General features: G+C 54.7%; 1 protein-coding gene and 1 long non-coding RNA gene across 3 annotated transcripts in view; both read left to right on the top strand.

The window, feature by feature from the left end:
- FYCO1 (FYVE and coiled-coil domain containing 1) overlaps nt 1–6,793 on the top strand; it is a 68,381-nt gene extending 61,588 nt beyond the window's left edge. For both annotated transcript variants that reach the window (XM_029915853.1, XM_029915852.1), the window contains exons 17-18: nt 3,179–3,288; nt 4,552–6,793. In XM_029915853.1, the coding sequence (XP_029771713.1) occupies nt 3,179–3,288; nt 4,552–4,627 (186 nt within the window). In that variant the 3' untranslated portion in view covers nt 4,628–6,793. The remainder of the gene's footprint in view (nt 1–3,178; nt 3,289–4,551) is intronic.
- Nucleotides 6,794–7,399: 606 nt separating this feature from the next.
- Nucleotides 7,400–11,062, top strand: LOC115272987. The gene is made up of 3 exons (XR_003900588.1): nt 7,400–8,922; nt 9,654–9,873; nt 10,707–11,062. It is a non-coding gene; the product is annotated as an uncharacterized LOC115272987 (long non-coding RNA).
- The last annotated feature ends 6,827 nt before the right edge of the window (nt 11,063–17,889 follow it).

Here is a 17,889-nt window from a genome sequence, read left to right as displayed (position 1 = left end):
GGTGGGGGACTCCCCCTGGGGTCCCCCGACTTCCCTGACCAGCCTGGGCCTTACAGGAAACCCGGGTCCAGAGAAACGGGAGCACCCAGAGGTGTGACTATGGAGGTGTAGACATGAGGGCCTCGGGGCTTGCTCACAGCCACCTCCCGAGCTCCTGCTGAGCCCCACACTCCTCTCAGAGCTAGAGACAGACAAGGCACAACATGAGGTCTGCCCTTCAGGAGAGAGACCCTAGTGAACAGATGACCTGATTCCAGGTGGGGAGTGTGGGTAGGGTGGGCACCTGGGGGGCAGCAATCAGGTGAGGCAGCCTTGGGCCACACCAGGAAAGGCGCCCTGGTACCGGGGGCCACACAGCCCAAGGCCAGCGCCATCTCTGGCAGCCTGCAGCAGACATTGCCCCACCCCTGGGTCCCCTCCTCTCCAGAGTGCCTCCATGGTCATGGTCAAGATCATGCCTCAGCACTGAGATTAGAGGCTATGAAGTTGGGAAGACGCTTGACCAGAGAAGCCGTAAATCAAGAACTTGAGGCTGCCTGTGTGCTGACTGCTGTCTTGAAGCCTGGGGACAGAGCAGGACACAGGACCCAGGCCCTGCCCTCTCTCTGGATGGGGGATCCATGTTTGGCCAGAGAAGCTCAATAGAATATCTGGGGCCACAGAGAGTCGGAGGAGGCACCAGCACTGGGGACAAGGACGCTTGACACTGTACTTTTTAGACAGCTTTATTGAGACATGATTCATATACCAAATAATCGGCCCATTAAAATATACAGTGTATTACAGCTTATGTAACTGTTGCCACTCTAATCACCCCCAAAAGAAACCACTCACAGCCAGTCACTCCCGAACCTCCACCCCCCAGCAACCACCAGTGTGGCCTTTTGTGACTCACTTCTTCCATTTAGCATAGAACCCTTGCTTTGCACGGGAGCCCCAGGCCACATCCAAATATAAATGCAGCCAACTTGGGCTGTCTGGCAGACATGTGGTGTCAATCGGGGCACGGCCACCCAGACACTGGCAGCTGGTGGGAGGCGCCCCCAGAGCTCACACCGTGGAGAGCTGCGTCGGGTTTATTCCAGAGATACCCCTCCTCCCCGTCATCTTCCTGTCACTGCAGCTGCATGAGCCGTGGCACCAGAAAAAAATCTCATAGATTTTCACCACGGTGGGAAAACAGCAATCGAGATGCGTCAAAAGTCGACAGAATAGGAACCTTTAGGGCCTAAGGAGCTCTCGGTTGTTGCTTTGCAGCCAAGGTAGTAAATGCTGAGGTTGAGGTGTGGGGCGCCCAGTCGCCCCTGTATAAACAGCAAGCCTTCCTGTCCCATGGCCCCTGCCTGTCTGTGCTTGCTGGAATGTCCGGGCTCAGAATGGTTAGGTTACGGGTCACAGAAGCAGACCCAACCTCTCCACCTCCCAGAATTCTCGGTGCTCGGTGGAATTAGAATACGAGAGACCATGAATGGAACTCGATGAGACCAGGCGAGGAAGTAGCTGCCCCAGAGCCTACACACAGTAGGTCCTCATGCATCTTTGTCCGGTCTAGGCTTGTGCTGGGCTCTTCCTCCTCCCTTACCGCCAGCAGCTCCCAGCCAGAGCAAATGTACTGTGGTGTCCGGAACCCGCCGTGCACGAGCTCTCCCACACCTTTGGGCTCTCCTGTTTGATTTTTTATTTCTTTTTGACCCACGCATTGTTTAAAAAGTGTGATAATTTATAAATATTTTGGCATTTTCTAGAGATCTATTCACTTTTATTTTAACATTTATTTATTTTTAAGGGATAAAGCATGGGCAGGGGAGGGGCAGAGAGAGAGGGAGACACAGAATCTCAAGCAGGCTCCAGGCTCTGAGCTGTCAGCACAAAGCCAGACACGGGGCTCAAACCCATGAACGGTGAGATTATGACCTGAGCTGAAGTCGGACGCTTAACCAATGAGCCACCCAGGCGACCCAGAGAGATCTACTCACTTCTAATTTAAGTCCACTGCAGGCAGAAGACCAACTTTGTATAACTTGAATTTTTTTAAATATGAGGTGTTTTTTTTTTTCTTAATGGCCTAGAACGTGGCTTACTGTGTATTCCCAGTGCACTCGGGAAAGAAGGTGCGCTCTGCCGTGGTCAGGTGGAGTGCTCCCTAAGTGTTGGTTGGATTGACTTAGTTGATGCTGTTCTTTGAGACTTCGATCTCCTTACTGAGGTCCTGTCTTTTATTCCATCAATTATTGAGGGGCACTGAAATATACAACCGTAATTGTGAATTCACCTATTTCTCCTTGCAATTCTACCACTTCTTGCTTCAGGTGTTTTGAAGCTCCATCATTAGGGGCATAAATGTTAAGGATTCAGTCCATCCCCCTTGCTGCACTAACATCTTTATCATTAGGAAACGATCCCTGACCACCTCCCTTGATATAAAATCTGTTTCACCTGATAGTAAGGCAGTCAATTCAGCCTTCTGTTGATTCGTGCTACCACAATATATTTTTTCACATCCTTTTATTTCAATCTATCTGTATCTTTACATTAAAATTTTTTTTTTCTTATAGCCATGATGGGGTTGGGTCAACCTGATAATCTTTGCCTTTTAATTGGGATGTTTAGGCTGTTTATATTTAATGGGTTTATTGACCAGCCCATTACAGGTGTGAATCTGTCATCTTACTCTTTGTTTTCCATTCTTCCCATCTGGTTGTTGCTCCCTTCTCCTCTCCAAGTGGAGACCTGGGGCAATCGTGGGGCTCACCTGACCCCAGGGCAGCACTCGGTCCAGTAGGAGTCAGCCAGGCCATGTGGACTTCGCCTCCAATAAGTCCCAGCTTCCTGAATCCAGAGAAGGAGTGGACCTCCACATGTGGAACGTTCTGGAACTGGCCATGGTCAGAGGAGCCTGGGGCCACTCCTTTGGAGCGCTGACTAGTTCACGATTCTGAGTGAAACTCATGCTCACAGCCTCTTTGCTGACACAGGTCATCAACAAATGCAGGGCATGTGGAGTCACCTCCCCACTCCTGGGACTGACCCCAGCCCCAGCCTTGCTCCGCTGCACCCTCAGATGGGGCAGCTAGCCTCCCTGGGCCTAGTTCCCTCCCCCAAAATACAGGGTCTGCCCAGAGGACCCTTAGGCCCTCTCGGCTTCCTGACACTTTTTCTGATCTGCTTTCCCTCCCAGGTCCTCATCCCCACGACCCGATGCAGCTCCCATAAGGAGAACATCCAAGGCCAGCTCAAGGTCCGCACGCCGGGCATCTACATGCTCATCTTTGACAACACCTTTTCCAGGTAGGGATGCTCGCTCGCTCATTAGCATCCAGAAGGACCCCCTGCCACCTGGCCCCAAGAACAGAGGTGGACACTTAAAAGAGACTAATTATCAGTAATTTAGTATAATTTATTATTAATAGGGTTTTTCTCTTGTACCTTAGACCCCTATACGATGGTGGGCTAGGGTCTGGTACAGAGTTTACAAAACACAGGCTAGTACTTGTAGGGTCTTAGCACACGTGAGGCAGCTCTCCACCCCCCTCCACTCCTACGGACTCACTTAGGCCCGGCCACCCCCCCAGCCCCGTGTCGAAACGACCACCGTTTTCCTCACGGTGCTGCTAAGGGACCGAGGACCAGACAGGTAACAGAGTGACACTCCCAGGTCACACTGCTGGTGGTGGTGGAGCCGGGCGGGAGTCCAGAGGGCCTGCCTCCAGGCTCTGGACTCAGCTATGCACCCTACTGCCTCCCGAGGGTGTCCCGGCTCGTGCTGCCCAGCCCAGAGAAGGAGCTCAGTGGAAACAGTGGAAGGAAAGAAGAAAAAAAGGAAGGAAGGACAGACAGGCGAGAGGGAAATGAAGGCTAGAGCTCTGAGGAGGAGCCCCCGGGCCTTCCCGTTGTGGCAGCGGGCGCAGCGCGTGCTGTCTCCGGGAAGCACTGCGTCAGAGCCCCAGACACGGGTCAGGAGTGGAGGGCTGAGGGCAGGGAGCTGGGAGGTGGGGACACGGGCCGGGGCGGGGGAGGGCGGCTGAGGAAGGAAGTGGAGAAGAGCACGTTGGTTGGGCCTGTGCCTTTGGGGCTCCGAGTGGCTGTGGGCCCCAGGCCCCCTCCTTGCCGGGGCAGCGGGACAGGGTGGCAGCTAGGAGAGTGGGTGCGGGTCAGCGGGGCGCAGGCCTGCTCTTCCCTCTCTGGGCCGGGGATGGCAGCACACACTCAGGTCCCCGGTGGGGTGGAAACCCATTCTCACCTCCCCCAGAGACCTCTTCTCAGTGTCTGCTCCCCCCACGCGCCCCCTGCATCACCCTCCCCACCCCCACCAGCAGCTTCAGAGCAGCAAACCCAGGGCTCATCTGCCCCCAGGCCCCGGGCTAGTCGGTGCTGACGTCCCAGGCCCCCAGGAGAACTTTGCTGGACAGACTGGAAACGGGGTGAGGGGCGCAGGGCCCCCCTCCCTGGCCAGCACGTGCACCCAGCCGGGTCACCACAGCGGCAGCCGCTGCCCTCGGGCATCGGCGTCACTCCCACTAACACACTCCTTTTCCACTTCCGTTTCCTCAGGTTTGTCTCCAAGAAAGTGTTTTATCACTTGACGGTTGGCAGGCCTGTGATCTACGACGGGAGTGACTTCCCGTAGCCTCAGGCACCTGGGTTCTCGCAGTTCCACTTTATCCACAGGAAACACTACTCGCCCTCACCTGTCATGGAAAGCACTAAAAAAAAGAAAAGAAAAAAAAAAAAAGGCAGTGGCTCCAAAGCTGAGCAACCGCAGCTCTGGGAGACGGGCCCCCGGCCGCCCCTCAGCGCCGCTGTGCCCGGAGCACTGTGTTCTCAGCACTACGCACCGTCACGCCCAGCCTCCGTGGCTCTGAAGGGCTCAAGCAGTGCTTCCAGTGATTAGGGACCCAACTGTCCTCACACCCAAAGGGACACTCTGCCAAAGGTTGACACCCTCAGGAGACCATCAGCCTCTCCCAGAGCCACAGCTGGCTCCAGGACTCCCGTGGACAGTTGCACAGGCCAGAGTCCATGATGCCAACTTGTGCCCATGGAGAGAAAGGTGCCCCCTCCCCCACTCTGCCCAGTGGGGGGCCTGGCGTCCTGGACGACCACGGGTCAAGATGTCCTGGCCAGACCCTGTGAGTCCTTGGGCCATGAGGCCCTCAGTCCTCCCAGGAAAAGAAAGCCACGGGGCCATGCTGAGAGTCAGGGCACTCGGGGAGCCCTCCTGAAACCCCCTCCTGCCTCTTCCCATCATGCCTCTGTCCCTTCCCGCCCCAGTAAATTTGGGGCTGCTCCAAACTCAACAGTTTTGGAGGGACCTTGAGCTGCACTTTCTTCCCGGCCCTTCTGTCTGCAAAGTTCTGTCCTCACGCAAAGCCCTTCACTCAGGCAGGCCCCTCAGTAGTTCCAAACATCGCCCTAAAAATCCGAAGCCACCCCTGAGGACACATCCTGTGGTGCTGTCCCTGCACCGGCAGCTGGAGCCCGAAAGCCGGCTGACACCACAGCCTGACAACAGGACGCCTCGCGCCGTGGCCCTCAGGACCCACCGCTCAGCCGTCAGGCTGCCTTTGCACAAACGAGCTTCCGCCCCACCTTCAGGCCTGTTTACTAACGATCATAATCAGGGGAAGAACCGCTTTCAAACATCAGGGCCTCCTTTACCACAGTCTTTGGTAGCCCGGGCGTAACGGCATCATTCATGAATGTGCTTTGACTTCACTCCTTGGCCCCCACTTCCCACCCACCTGCTCCCAGCACCCCGTTTGCCCACTTCCTGTGGCTCAGCCTACACGTGACACCCAGGAGCCATCTCCCCTTGGGGCCGATGAATCCTGTGTCCTCTTCCTAGAAGGAGATAACCTTCCTGCTGTCTGTGGCCCTTTTCTTCCCCCACCATACAGAGCTCACCTGTGATGGCCTCTTTGTGCCTGGTTGACAGAGGCCAGAGCTCAGGTCAGGCCTCAGATGCTTCCACGGGTGAGCAGGACATCTGATGAGGGGCCCCGCTTTGGCCTGGGATCTGAGGGGGAGCGCTGGGCCCGCCCACCCCCCAGCGGCCGCCGGTCAAGTCTCTCCAGGCAGAAGCTTCAGCCTGCCCCTGCACGCCCGGTTGGGCTGCTGAGAGCTGGAGCACAGGCCAGGGGCCCCCGCCGGGCCCAGCACCGACCCCACAGCCCCCAGCCAGCAGAGAGGACTTGTGGGGCAAGGGTAGGGGGAAGTGACCTCTGCCATAGACTCAGAGCTGGCACTTAAACAGGGCACGTGGCCGCTTGCAGTCAGGTTAGGCAGGGCAAGGACGGTGGTGAACAGAACTTTCTGGAAAGATTAACCCAGAGAAAAGCCAAACCTCTCATGCTCTTTCCTTGGAGCGGCCACCTGCGGCAGAAAGCTCCCAGGGGCTCGAGCAGCTCCCAGGGGCCAAGGCCTTGACTGAGCTCAGCGCCAAGGCAAGAAGCAGCCAGGCCCCCAGAGACTCTCCCGAGCCTCACACCTGCCCTCCCCAGCGTGCCACACAGCCTGAGGACTATTCCAGAGCAAACCACCCCTCTGGAGCCCACCCTCTCCCCCCGTTTCCCACAAGACCGAAACTAACAATGGAGAACCCAGCGCGGTCTGGAGCCTTGTTCCGAGTGCTTTCCCAGAATGCCATGCAGACTAGCCAGCTGATGGTGTCCCCACCATCCTGTGCAGCTTGTGGCTCCCGTGTTTCCTGAGAAAGGCCTGGAACATTCCATCCAAGCCCCCTTGTGAACCTCTGTCAGCCAGCCCTGCAGGGGACCAACAACAGCTGAAAACCGTGCTTGGCTCTTGTTTATCCCACTCAGATCCACTCCTCCAGGAGTGCAGGGTCCCCCACCCCACCCCCCGAAACGCTGACCCTGACCGCAGCTGTTCAGAGGACCGCCGACCCCCCCACGGTCACGTCCTGGCTCCGGGGCCTATTTATTGTTTGTGCTGGATGGACATTTTCTTCGCTGCTTTGCCGTGTGAGCTCCAGTGTGCCATGCGTTACGCAACTAGAAACGTTTCGGTGTGGCCGGTATGAATAGCTTATTTTCATTTTAAACAGGTTCCCGGCTTGTCCTGAGGTTGGGGGTTGGAGTGCTTTTCAAAAATGCAGGTGACCATGAAGGACAAGCATTGCAGGTGCTAGCCCCAGCCATAGACCGAGTCACACTAGACATCATCGGGAGGAGGCCTCCGTGGGTCACTATGCAAAACAAAACAAGAACCCAGCAGCCCCCGGCTGGCTGGCTCTCTGAATCACAGTCACTAGCCCTGTAGTACTCAGGCCGCCCGCCTTATTCACCTCTGCCTCGGAAGCCACTTCCCCACCGACCTTCCCCAAGGACACAGCCTCTCGGGCGCCCCCCCCCCCCCCCCCCCCCCCCCCCCCCCCCCCCCCCCCCCCGCCGCAAGCAAGGGAGAGTCCGGATAAAGCGTGGCCTCTGCAGAGCCCTCTTGGCTGGAGCCCGCTGGGCTCCAGGTCACCTGGACCCCGAGCAGACAGAGAAAAGCCCCAGCAGGGCCCGGGAACAGAAACACCCCACCACGTTTGAAAAGTGGAAAGGAAAAGGCCCACAGCATCCCCGGAGAAGAAAGGGAATAGTTTTTCTGCATTTCTCCAGTTATCCCCTCACCTAAGGTGGTGAGGCCCATTCTAGTTCAAAGGAGAGGAAATCCCCATTTGGAAGTGAGATCTCAGAGTTCTGGGTTTTACACAATACTGGTTAGATAGACATCCACTGAGTTTTAAGGTTTTTTTTTAGGAGTTTCATTTTTAAGGTCCACCTTGGTAAACCCCTGTGAGAATCCCACCCTTGGCTCAGAGGTGTTGAGAACTGAGGCAGGGAGAAGCCACCCCTGATTCTGACAACCAGGAGTCGCCCTGTGGAAATGAGCCCGCCAGCCCCGTTGACAAACCACTTACCCCGAAAGGCACTTTTTAGTGGAGCCTTGGGTAAGGTTTTTTTTTTTCGTTGCATTATGATTCTTCCAAGGAAATGGGAAAGGGGGTGTTAATCCTACCTCTTCCCTTGTAATGGCTTTTGAAAAAAATAGTAAAGTCTCTTTAAATTTCGGGAGACCTCGCTGACACACAGGCTTCCTTAGAACCTTAGGATGAGTGTTACCCAGAGACACCCCTGCCTCTGGGGCTGCAGAGCGAAGCCAGGGCCCCGCCGGCGGCTTCCACATCCAAACTGCACTTTAACTGACTAATCCTCCATTCTCGAGGCCTTAGGGGACAGTGGGTCTGGGAACCCATTGCATCCTTACTGCCAAAGAACTCCCCAGAAGCACATCAAATCGCCAACGCCCCACCTGCACCGTGGGGGGTGGTGAGAAACTTTTGCATCCCACAACATGTACCTTTATATGAACATCTGCGGCACCATTTGGAATGGTTTTATTTTTAACCTCAGGATTTAAATAAAGCGAACGCTATGACACGGGGAGTCACGTTGTCTTCCCTTCCACTTGGGACCTGAGGCGAGTGATGAAGTCACCCGGACCGGACTGGGGGTGGAGTCGCCCTGCAGGGAGATAGAGCTTCCGCTGGCACCCCTGGCTTTTCAGATGGGCTCGAGCCACCAGATGTTCCGAGAGGGTGGCCGTGCAGCCTGGCATCTGGGTGCTCCCACCCCGTCTACCATGAGGTGGGTGTCAGACCTGCTGGAGCCGAGGTAACCGGCCCCACTGCTCTCCAGAAGAGCAGAGAGCACAGAGCACAGGCATGGTGGGGGGGAGGGGCAAAGTCACGGATGCCCTAAAACCACGCCCAGTCGACCTTGAACAAAGCTGGGTAAGACCAAGCCAGCTGGTGGAGGAAGGAGTCCCGTTCAGCCTGACAGCGCCCACCCCTGCTGAATCAGCAGGGACCTGCCACAGAGCCGGAAGGGGCGGGACCCCGACCCTCCTGGACCGGTGAGATGGAGCACTGCACCCGCACCCCGCACCTGAGAATCCCAGAACACCCCCTGCCCCCCTTCCCTCCTCCTCCAACCCTCCCCCTGCCCCCAGATTCTCGTGTGGCCTCCTGCTGATCAGCTACGCAGGAATAAGTTCTACCTTCTGTGACCACAACCATGTTCTCCCTCAAGGGCAGGGGCCATGTTTCCTTCATCTCCTTCCTTTCCCCGAGCCCCACGGCATGGAGCACCATGCCAGACACAGAAGCACTCAGTGGTTACAGAGTCAGGGAGGACTCCGGTCGGTCCCCATGCTTGTTCAGCTCTAAGGCCATCAGCAATCCCATTGGCCAACTTGGCCAGGGACAGGAGCCCCTGTCACCCCCATGGCACAGAGGGGCAAGGGCAAGCCTCCAGGAGGGGGTGTGGGGAGAATGGAGGTGGGCTGGTCTCTGGATCCTGCCCCCACACCCCTGCTTGTGTTAATGATGCCCTCAAGTCAAGCCTCTTTACTGTCCTGCGACAAGGCAGCGGGAGTTCTTTGGTAACCGTCCCTCCGGAGGCTTGGTGACCACATGGGCCCAGGGGGGCTGGAAGGAGCACCAGCTGAGACACACGAGGTGTGTGGCCCCCGAGGCTGGGGTCCAGGGGCCTCCATGTCAAAGTCCCCATTGCGCCAAAACCACAGAGCAGCCCAAGATGACCGGAGTCTGCTCCAGACTCTCCAAGGCCGACATTCAATCCCAGGGATCCCGGCCTGGCTCAGGGCCCGCGGGCTCCAGGACACTCGGAAGTGCCGCGTCTCTTCTGGCCGCGGTGCCCGGCGGGGCTGGAGGATGTACGGGTTCCCCGGGGGACTCAAAAGGAAACTCACGGCAGGTCAGCCCTTTCAGTTTGAAGATGCGTGGGAAAAATCTGGCGAGAAGAGCTTGCCACCCACACAGAGTGGTGAAACCTGTCACCCAAGGTGAGAAAATGGACTTTTTTTTTTTTTTTTGAGAAAGAGCAGTTGAGGCCGAAGCCGTCAGAAACCAGGCAGAGAGCACAGTGATTATGAAAGCCATCTAAAGCGGGTTCGGGTTGAAAGGAAGGTCAGCTTTATGTGTTCCCCACACGGTGGTTTCTGGAGGGGGGTGAACCCGAGCACAAGTGTGATCGCCAGCCTCTGGGCTCTGACATCTGTGCCCCCGTCCCCCCCCTCCCCCCTGTGCTCTGTGGGAGGACCCGGCCTGGTGTGGTTTCCTCACACCCTCGGGCACGCATGGACTGCGGTTGCCCCGATGGGGCAGCCCATCTGAAGCCTGGAATGAATTGTCTTCTTCGCTAACCGCCAACAACAGAAAGAAAGAACAAAGCCAGGCATCCGCAGCCCTGGCGCATGTGAGCGTCCTTGCCGTGAGGAAGGCCTCCATTCCAGACCAGGCGGGGCTGCGGGCCCGTGGCTCCCTAGAAGCATCCAAGAGAAGGCACTTTCAGGTCAGGAGGGCCTCCCTAGCTTTTGGCCACCGAGGAAACCTCGGACTGAGCCTCAAGGAGAGAAGGAATCTTCCCTGGAGGCCTGGACACCCGTGGGCCGGGTCAGCGGGAGCAGGCACTGACTTCTTCCCAGGAGGAAGGACGGGGGGAGGGGAGGGGAGACGGAGGACAAAGGGTAGGGGGGCAGAGAGGTGGTGAGGAAAGAGGAGGCTCGGGGAGCACTGGGCTGGACTGGGTTAGCAGGAGTCACCTTTCTCATCGGAGGAAATGGCAGCATCCCCTGCCCCAAGTCCAAAGTGGCTCCTTTCATTTCCAAAATCTCAGAGCTCCAGGAAGAAGCAGGAGTTTGGCGCTGATGGATGTGGGATGGGGGAGGCGGATCGGACATGGGCTCCTCACCGGGCCATACTCGGAATTCAGAAGGTCCGGGAACCTGGACACGGAGGAAACGGCCTCTTTCCCCTGACTCCGAACTAAAAGTTAGATCTTCCCTCCACGATGAAGCTAAACAACGTGTCACACGAGTGTGTGTCAGCAAGCGCTGTGACCTCGTCGCCAGGGAAATGACAGGTATTTTCATATTTACAGACCCTCAACGCACCATCTCCGCTCCGAAACGAAGGTTGTCATTAGGCCGTCTGGTTGATTCTACTTAATGCATTAATAACAATAAAAAAAAAGACACAGATGTTACTAGTTCATAAATTTGTTCTAATTTTTAGAAGATTGTATTTCAACCAAGGTTTTCTTTGGAACCTTATATATTTTATTTTATTCATTTTTAAAACATTCTAGGGGCGCCTGGGTGGCTCAGTCGGTTGAGCATCTGGCTTCGGCTCAGGTCATGATCTCACAGTTCGTGGGTTCGAGCCCCTAGTCTGGCTCTGTGCTGACAGCTCAGGGCCTGGAGCCTGCTTCAGATTCTGTGTCTCCCTCTCTCACTGACCCTCTCCTGCTCATGCTGTCTCTCTCTCTCTCAAAAATAAATAAAACATTAAAAAAAAATTTAAAAAACACTCCAAGCAGAGGGCGGTAGGCTTTGTAGGATTGCCATAGGAGAATGGCAGGCAAAAAAAAAAAAAAAAACAGAAAGAAGGTTAAGGAACTTTGGCTTCTGCCAGGTCTTTATGAAAAAGAAGAGACAGATCAGCTCACTGCTCCACGGGTTTATTAACAACAGTGTCAGCAAATACAATTAATCTAACAGACTCTTGCCAGACATCGGCCCAAGACCCAGGGGAGCTGTTCGGTCTGAACCACTTACGGGCTTGTTTCTCTGGCTGCACTGGGCTGCGTTGGCCATGGGAGTGGTTTTCTCTAAACCATTTTTATTTTGCCGGAATGTAGATCATCCAGTGATTTAAAAACAACAACAAAAAACCTGTTTCATGAACCACGATTTGCAATGGCAGCCCTTGACCTTCAGACCCTGTATCATCCTCTGCACAAAGGGCTATCTCGGTTATTTACAGTCACAATAATACTGCGAAACAAGCAACCTCAAAACCAGCGGCTTAAACCCTAAGCACCTATTTAGCCCCCCAGACCCGCAGGCGGACGTGGGCGTTCTCGTGAGCTGACGCACGCTGGTCCCCAGGCGTCCGCCCCAGCCGGCCGTGCGTCACCTGAGCTCCTTCCTGTCTGCCGGCTGGCTGGCTGCCCGCTGGTCGTGGCTGGGCTCACCCCCACGCCTGTGGTCGGTTGGTCAGAGGGGGGGCCGGCCTCCTTGCGATGGCCTTGGCCAGGGGACAGCCCTGCTCCTCAGGGTCTCCCATCCCCCCCAGCATGGCCAGACTTGTTCAGCGGAGCGCTGGGCGGGTTTCCAGAACAACGAAGGCCAGCACAGAGCCTCATGTGCCCTCTCAGAACTTGGCACAACATCACTTCAACCGTATTCTGTTGGCCCAGAGCAAGTGTCAAGGTCAGCCCAGATATGAGGTGTCAGAAGAGAGACCACCCAGGACAGGAGCACTACCAGGTGGCTCCCTCCAGTCTTTCCTCCTTTGGGTAAACGTTTGCTGTCTCCTCCCCACAAGGCCGTCCAGGTACACGATGGCGCACACGAGACCCTCCAAGGGCTCGCCGTCTGTGACCGCAAAGCAAGGACCATGGCGTCAGAGTAGGCGGCCGGAAGGAGCCACAGCCGCAGCGCAGAAGCCCACCAGGCATGCTTCTGGATGAGGGCGCTAGACCCTCCACAGCAGGTGCCCTTAGAAATGGGAAAGGGGGGTGTTGCCAGCAGAGCCACGGGTTTGCTTTTCTCATTATACCCTTCTCTATTCCACAGAATTATTTTCATGACACGCCAGTATAACTTTAAAATTTTTTAAACCAATTTCTCATTTTTAATTTTTTAAGTTTATCTATTTTGAGAGAGAAAGAAGAGCAGGGGAGGGGCAGAGAGAAGAGAGAGGGAATCCCAACCAGGCTCCATCCACACTGTCCACACAGAGCTCGAACTCACGAACCCAAGATCATGACCTGAGCCAAAATCGAGAGTCGGACACTTAACTGACTGGGCACCCAGGCGCCCCTGAAAACTAATTTCTAAAAAGAGCAAATTCACATCAGCTCATGACTATACTCAATTTCCCAATAAACAACCAAATGCCCAGGTCCCTTGAGCTCAAATCATAACAAAGTTAACATCTCTCCACATTCACCCAAAGGGTCACCTACTCAACTGTAAGTGTGAAGCCAGGAAGGGAGGGCCTGGGAGGAAGCCAAAGCCTGGGCAGGATTCCCCTTCCCCTGCCTGAGGACCAGCCCACCCTCCTGACTCAGGGCCTGTGCGGGAGCAGAGCCGCGCCTGGATTCCATGGTGTGAAGGGGCCACCGGAACTAAATGTGCTTGACCTCCAACCGGGGAGGAAGTGTAACAGAGCATCTCAGAGGTCAGATTCGAGTATCAGAAAACCATGACTGGATTCCTGGTGCCTCTACCTACTAGCTGGCTTGAGGCAAGTGACTGAGTCACTCTGTGGAGTGAACACTCTGTGCCTCAGTTTCTCCACCTGTTGAATGGGAGACATAACAGTAGCTACTTCAGAAGGCTGCGGTGGAGATCACATAAGATGAGAAAAGGGCCTTGCTGGGGCACCTGGCTGGTTCAGTCGGTGGAGCATGGGCCTCTTGATCTTGGAGCTGTGGGTTCGAGCCCCACAATGGGTGTAGAGATCACTTGCAAAAAAAAAAAAAAAAAGGTCCTTGCACAGTGATTCCCATAAGAATCACTCAAAAATGTGATAGCAGTTAGCATTAAGAAAGTTGTCTACATACAGCTCTTCCTCTCTCAGGACCTTTCCTCTCTGGGAACTGGTCAGCTAGGCAGTTGGGGGGTTGAGTGACAGGGGTCATTGAAAGACAACTTAACTTACAGAGTAGTTTGTGGTGGTTTTAACACATGACCCCAAAGTTATATGGCACTCTTCCCATAAGAAGTGAGGCCTGCAGTGCTCCCCAAGAACTGGGCCAGCCCGACTCCGTTCTCACCAGCGGGGGACAGCCAGAAGGATGCTTTGTGACTTCCAGAATCATGTCAGAAACAGACCTGCGACTTCCCCCTGGTTCTCTCGGACCCTTGCCCACGGGAAACCAAGGGCCATGAAACCAAGTGCCATGACCTCCACACTGAAGAGGCCATGTGTGGGCACCCTATTGGCAGCCCCCACATGGATAGAAATGTAGAAAGCTCCTTCCTGGCCAAGCTTTCAGGCGACCACAACCTCAACCAATGTCTGACTGCAACCACATGACAGACCCCAGGCCACAGATGCCCGGACGTTTCCAAATTGGTGACCCACAAAATGGTGAGCGTGATAAAGTGGTTACTGCTTGAGCTCACTAAGTCTGCAGCAGCTGTAACAAGAGCACAGCTGAGTGGAGCCCAAGCAAGTTTGTAAAATCACTTCGTGTCATGGAATTGTGACTGAGCCAAAAAGAATTTTATGCCAAAAATAATATTAGGAAATCATGGGATTCCTGGGTGGTTCAGTCAGTTAAGTGTCCAACTCTTGGTGGCGGCTCAGGTCATGATCTCACAGTGTGTGAGTTCAAGTCCCGAGTTGGGCTCTGCTTGGGATTCTCTCTCTCCTTCTCTCTCCCCCTCCCCCTCCCCCTCCCCCACTCATGCTGTCTCTGTCTCTCTCAAAATAACTAAATAAACTTAAAAATTTTATTAAATATTACAAAATCAATTACCCCAAACCTCAATGGCTTAAGAAAATGATAATTTTATTACATCTCAGGATTTCATGTGTCCAGGAGTGTGAGCAGGGCTCTGCTGGGTGATTCTTCTGTTCTGTGTGGTCTTGATGGAGGCCACTCAGTGGTACTCAGGGGGTGGATGGGGAGGTCTATTTGGGAGGAAGTAGTCAGGAAAGTTGGGGCCAGGGGAGGGAGGAGAAGTCACCACCAAGTGCCCTGTGGTCCAGGAGTCTGCTCAGGGTTGGGTGCAGTGCTCTGGGACCTGCATGCACTCACTCACACACACACAGACACACAGACACACACACACACACACACACACACACACACACACACACGGCAGAGTTTGAGAGTCCACAGCTGTATGTGTTTGGGGAGGAGCCTGAGGCAAGGGATCAGGTGGGAACCGTCTCGATTCTGTGAGGCTGATGACATCGTTCCTTGCTGGTACATCCCCCCCCCAATGCATGTTGGAAGGAGGTATCAGCAGGCCTCAGCGGTCACATGGCATCCATTAGAGCTTACGTGCGGTGGCATCTGTCCGTCTGTCCTTGCACCCCCTGATACTAGGCCTGGTATTTGGCCAAGTGTTGATCCACACTCCAAAACAATGGCTGGTTTGTCTGACCACAGCAGGCGAGGCAGGATGGCATCCTGGGCAGAAGCCAAGGCTTGCGAGCCTGGCACACCCTGTCTGAGAACTGCGTGACTTTGGGCGAGTTACTAAACACATCAGAGGCTCAGCCCCTCCGTCTGTAAAATGAGGTTAATCACAGTACCTACCGGGCACAGAGAGCACAAGCAGGGGACAGTGGCTGAAAGGTCCTGGGCTGAGGGGAGACCGCGTCAGTCCCGCACACTGAGACCCTGACCTGCCGTTGGTGCCCAAGATCTCTGACGACTGAATTAGCATCAGACGCAGCCTGTGCTCCCAGCCTTCTGAGATGTGTCCCGTGACGGGTGCTCACCACACCACGTGGCTCTTGGACACCATCAGGGCTCTCGGAATTATAGCCCTCAGTGGAAGATTGTTGTGGGCTGACTTCTCTAGAAGCAAGCACCGAGCTGGAGTTTGGGGTACAAGATGTTTATCAGGGATCAACACCCACTAAGGGAGGTGGGAGGAGGCGGGATTGAGCAGGGGGAGGCTCCAAGGTGGTGTCAGCCCCACAAACTTTAGCCAGCCGGGCAGGAGATCAGGCAGCCGTGCCTATCAGAGCACCCAGCAGCCTGATGCCCTCTAACCCCCGCCTCTCGGGCACTGGCTGCAGTGGCTTGGGGCCACACGGCTCCGGCCAGACCTGCTGTCTGCAGCACAGGCAGGCCCTGGGGGAGCAGCCAGCTGGTGATTATGTGCGGACCTCACTTCCTACAGGCTCTTGAGGGGAAATTCAGTTGATGGAGAACCTCCATCCAACCACAGGGAGTTTTACTTTGCCCCTGGTACTCAAACTGAGTGTAACAAGTAAGTACGCCAAGGATGGAAGAGAGCTCATTAAGAGTCAAATGTTGGAGACACATTTGCACGTCTTCTGTAGGTTTTTATAGAATGAAAGCCAAAGAAGGACATTGAGTGGGACATTAGCGATTGGGGCATCTGTACCAATAAGATAGACATGATTAGAGAAACACTCCTGGTCCCGGGAGGGTACAGGCTCAGACTCACTCAACTGCAACGGGAGAGGCAGATGGGCCGGGGGAGAAAGGGACGGTATTGCAGAAGCACCGTAGCCTCTTGGCTCTGGTGATAGCCACACTCCACAGCCATGGTATTTATTGATCGTGCCCAGTAAGCAACTTGTGGAATAGAGAGGGAGATTGCTGTTGGGCATCTAAAATGGATAAGGTCAAGGCCCCTGGGTGGCTCTTTCAGTTACGTATCTGACTCTTGATTTCTGCTCATGTCACGATCTCTCATGGTTCATGGGATCAAGGCCTGCATCGGACTCTGGGCTGGGCTTGGAGCCTGCTTGGGATTCTCTCCCTCTCGTTCTGCCCCTCCATTGCTCGTGAGCACTCTCTAAATAAATAAATAAATAAATAAATAAATAAATAAATAAATAAATCAGTGTAGGGTGAGTGTGCTGGAGCTGTTGACCAGAGTGTAAGAGAAGGAGGAGAAGCTCCAATGGAGAGAGGTCAAGTCCAGTGCAGGACAGAGATCCTCAGGAATCAGCGCCAAGGGAGGTGGGGAATATTTTCGCCTTTCCTTTGGCCTGGACCCCACAGGACGCTCCAACTTCTGAGGCCAAGTCAGCATCAGAGAGCCAAGCACAGCAGTCAAAGATTGTAAACACAAAAGGGCCATGTGGACACGTGTGACAGCTGTTCATTTCTTGGAGTTGAAAGTTGATGTTCAGAGGTTTCATGCTTCGTGACAGCCTTCACTGGGTATGTAAGCCCATCAGGGAGCTACCGCCCATCACCTCCACACTGCAGTAGTGACGGCCTCCACGGCAGGGGGACCAGATCCATGGAGGGAGCCCACTGGGGCGGGTTGCTTCCTTGAGTGGGACCTTTTGTAACAACTGCTGTGGGCAAATGGAAGACATTTTAACGGTACACCTGTCTTGCAAAAGCCAATAGGCAGCAGCCTGAGCCACTCACCAGGCCGTGGGAAAGCAGTGTGTCCAGTCCCGCTCTAGCCCGTCCACCCATGACCACCGGCTCCTCTCAGGCTGCCGTAGACGACGAGACGGCATTACTACCCTCAGGAAATAACATCGCATTGCTCAAGGTCTCCAATCTTTATTTTTAAAAAGTTTCCTGATGGCCAAGTTCTGATGCATGAAGTACACATTTGAGAAACAACCAGTTTTAAGGTTTCTCAAAGTTATTCTTTCGACATCGTGTCTCTGCTACAGACAAGACATTATGTGGAGGTTGAGGGCGCTGGGCACATACTCCAGATCAAGAACACACAGGAGGATGCGTGTTGCTCTGTGACAACCCAAAGAGGCCGCCATATGCAACTTGTCTTGGGAACCATCTACAAACCAGTCTTTAAGCCATAAAGGACACCTCATGCTTGCCAGCCAAGGGATATGTCCTGAGAGAGCCTTCTGTACTCTCCTCCTCATCAGACGCCTCGTGGCACTTGGCTTTTCCACGTTGCTAGAGTGTAAGCATCCTGAGGGAAAACCATATTGTGTCCCTGTTCTGGTCCTGGCGAGTAGCGAGGGTCTGGCTCAGAGTATATACACAAATGTTCGCTGAGTGAATTAGCATTCTGCAGTCCTGAAGCACAGCTCAAAAAAAGCCCAAATCTTCTGTCATCCAGGTCTACTACTTCAAAACAACA

Source organism: Suricata suricatta, chromosome 12, assembly GCF_006229205.1.
Source record: "Suricata suricatta isolate VVHF042 chromosome 12, meerkat_22Aug2017_6uvM2_HiC, whole genome shotgun sequence".
Classification (NCBI taxonomy): domain Eukaryota; kingdom Metazoa; phylum Chordata; class Mammalia; order Carnivora; family Herpestidae; genus Suricata; species Suricata suricatta.
This window is presented reverse-complemented; position numbering and strand designations above follow the sequence as displayed.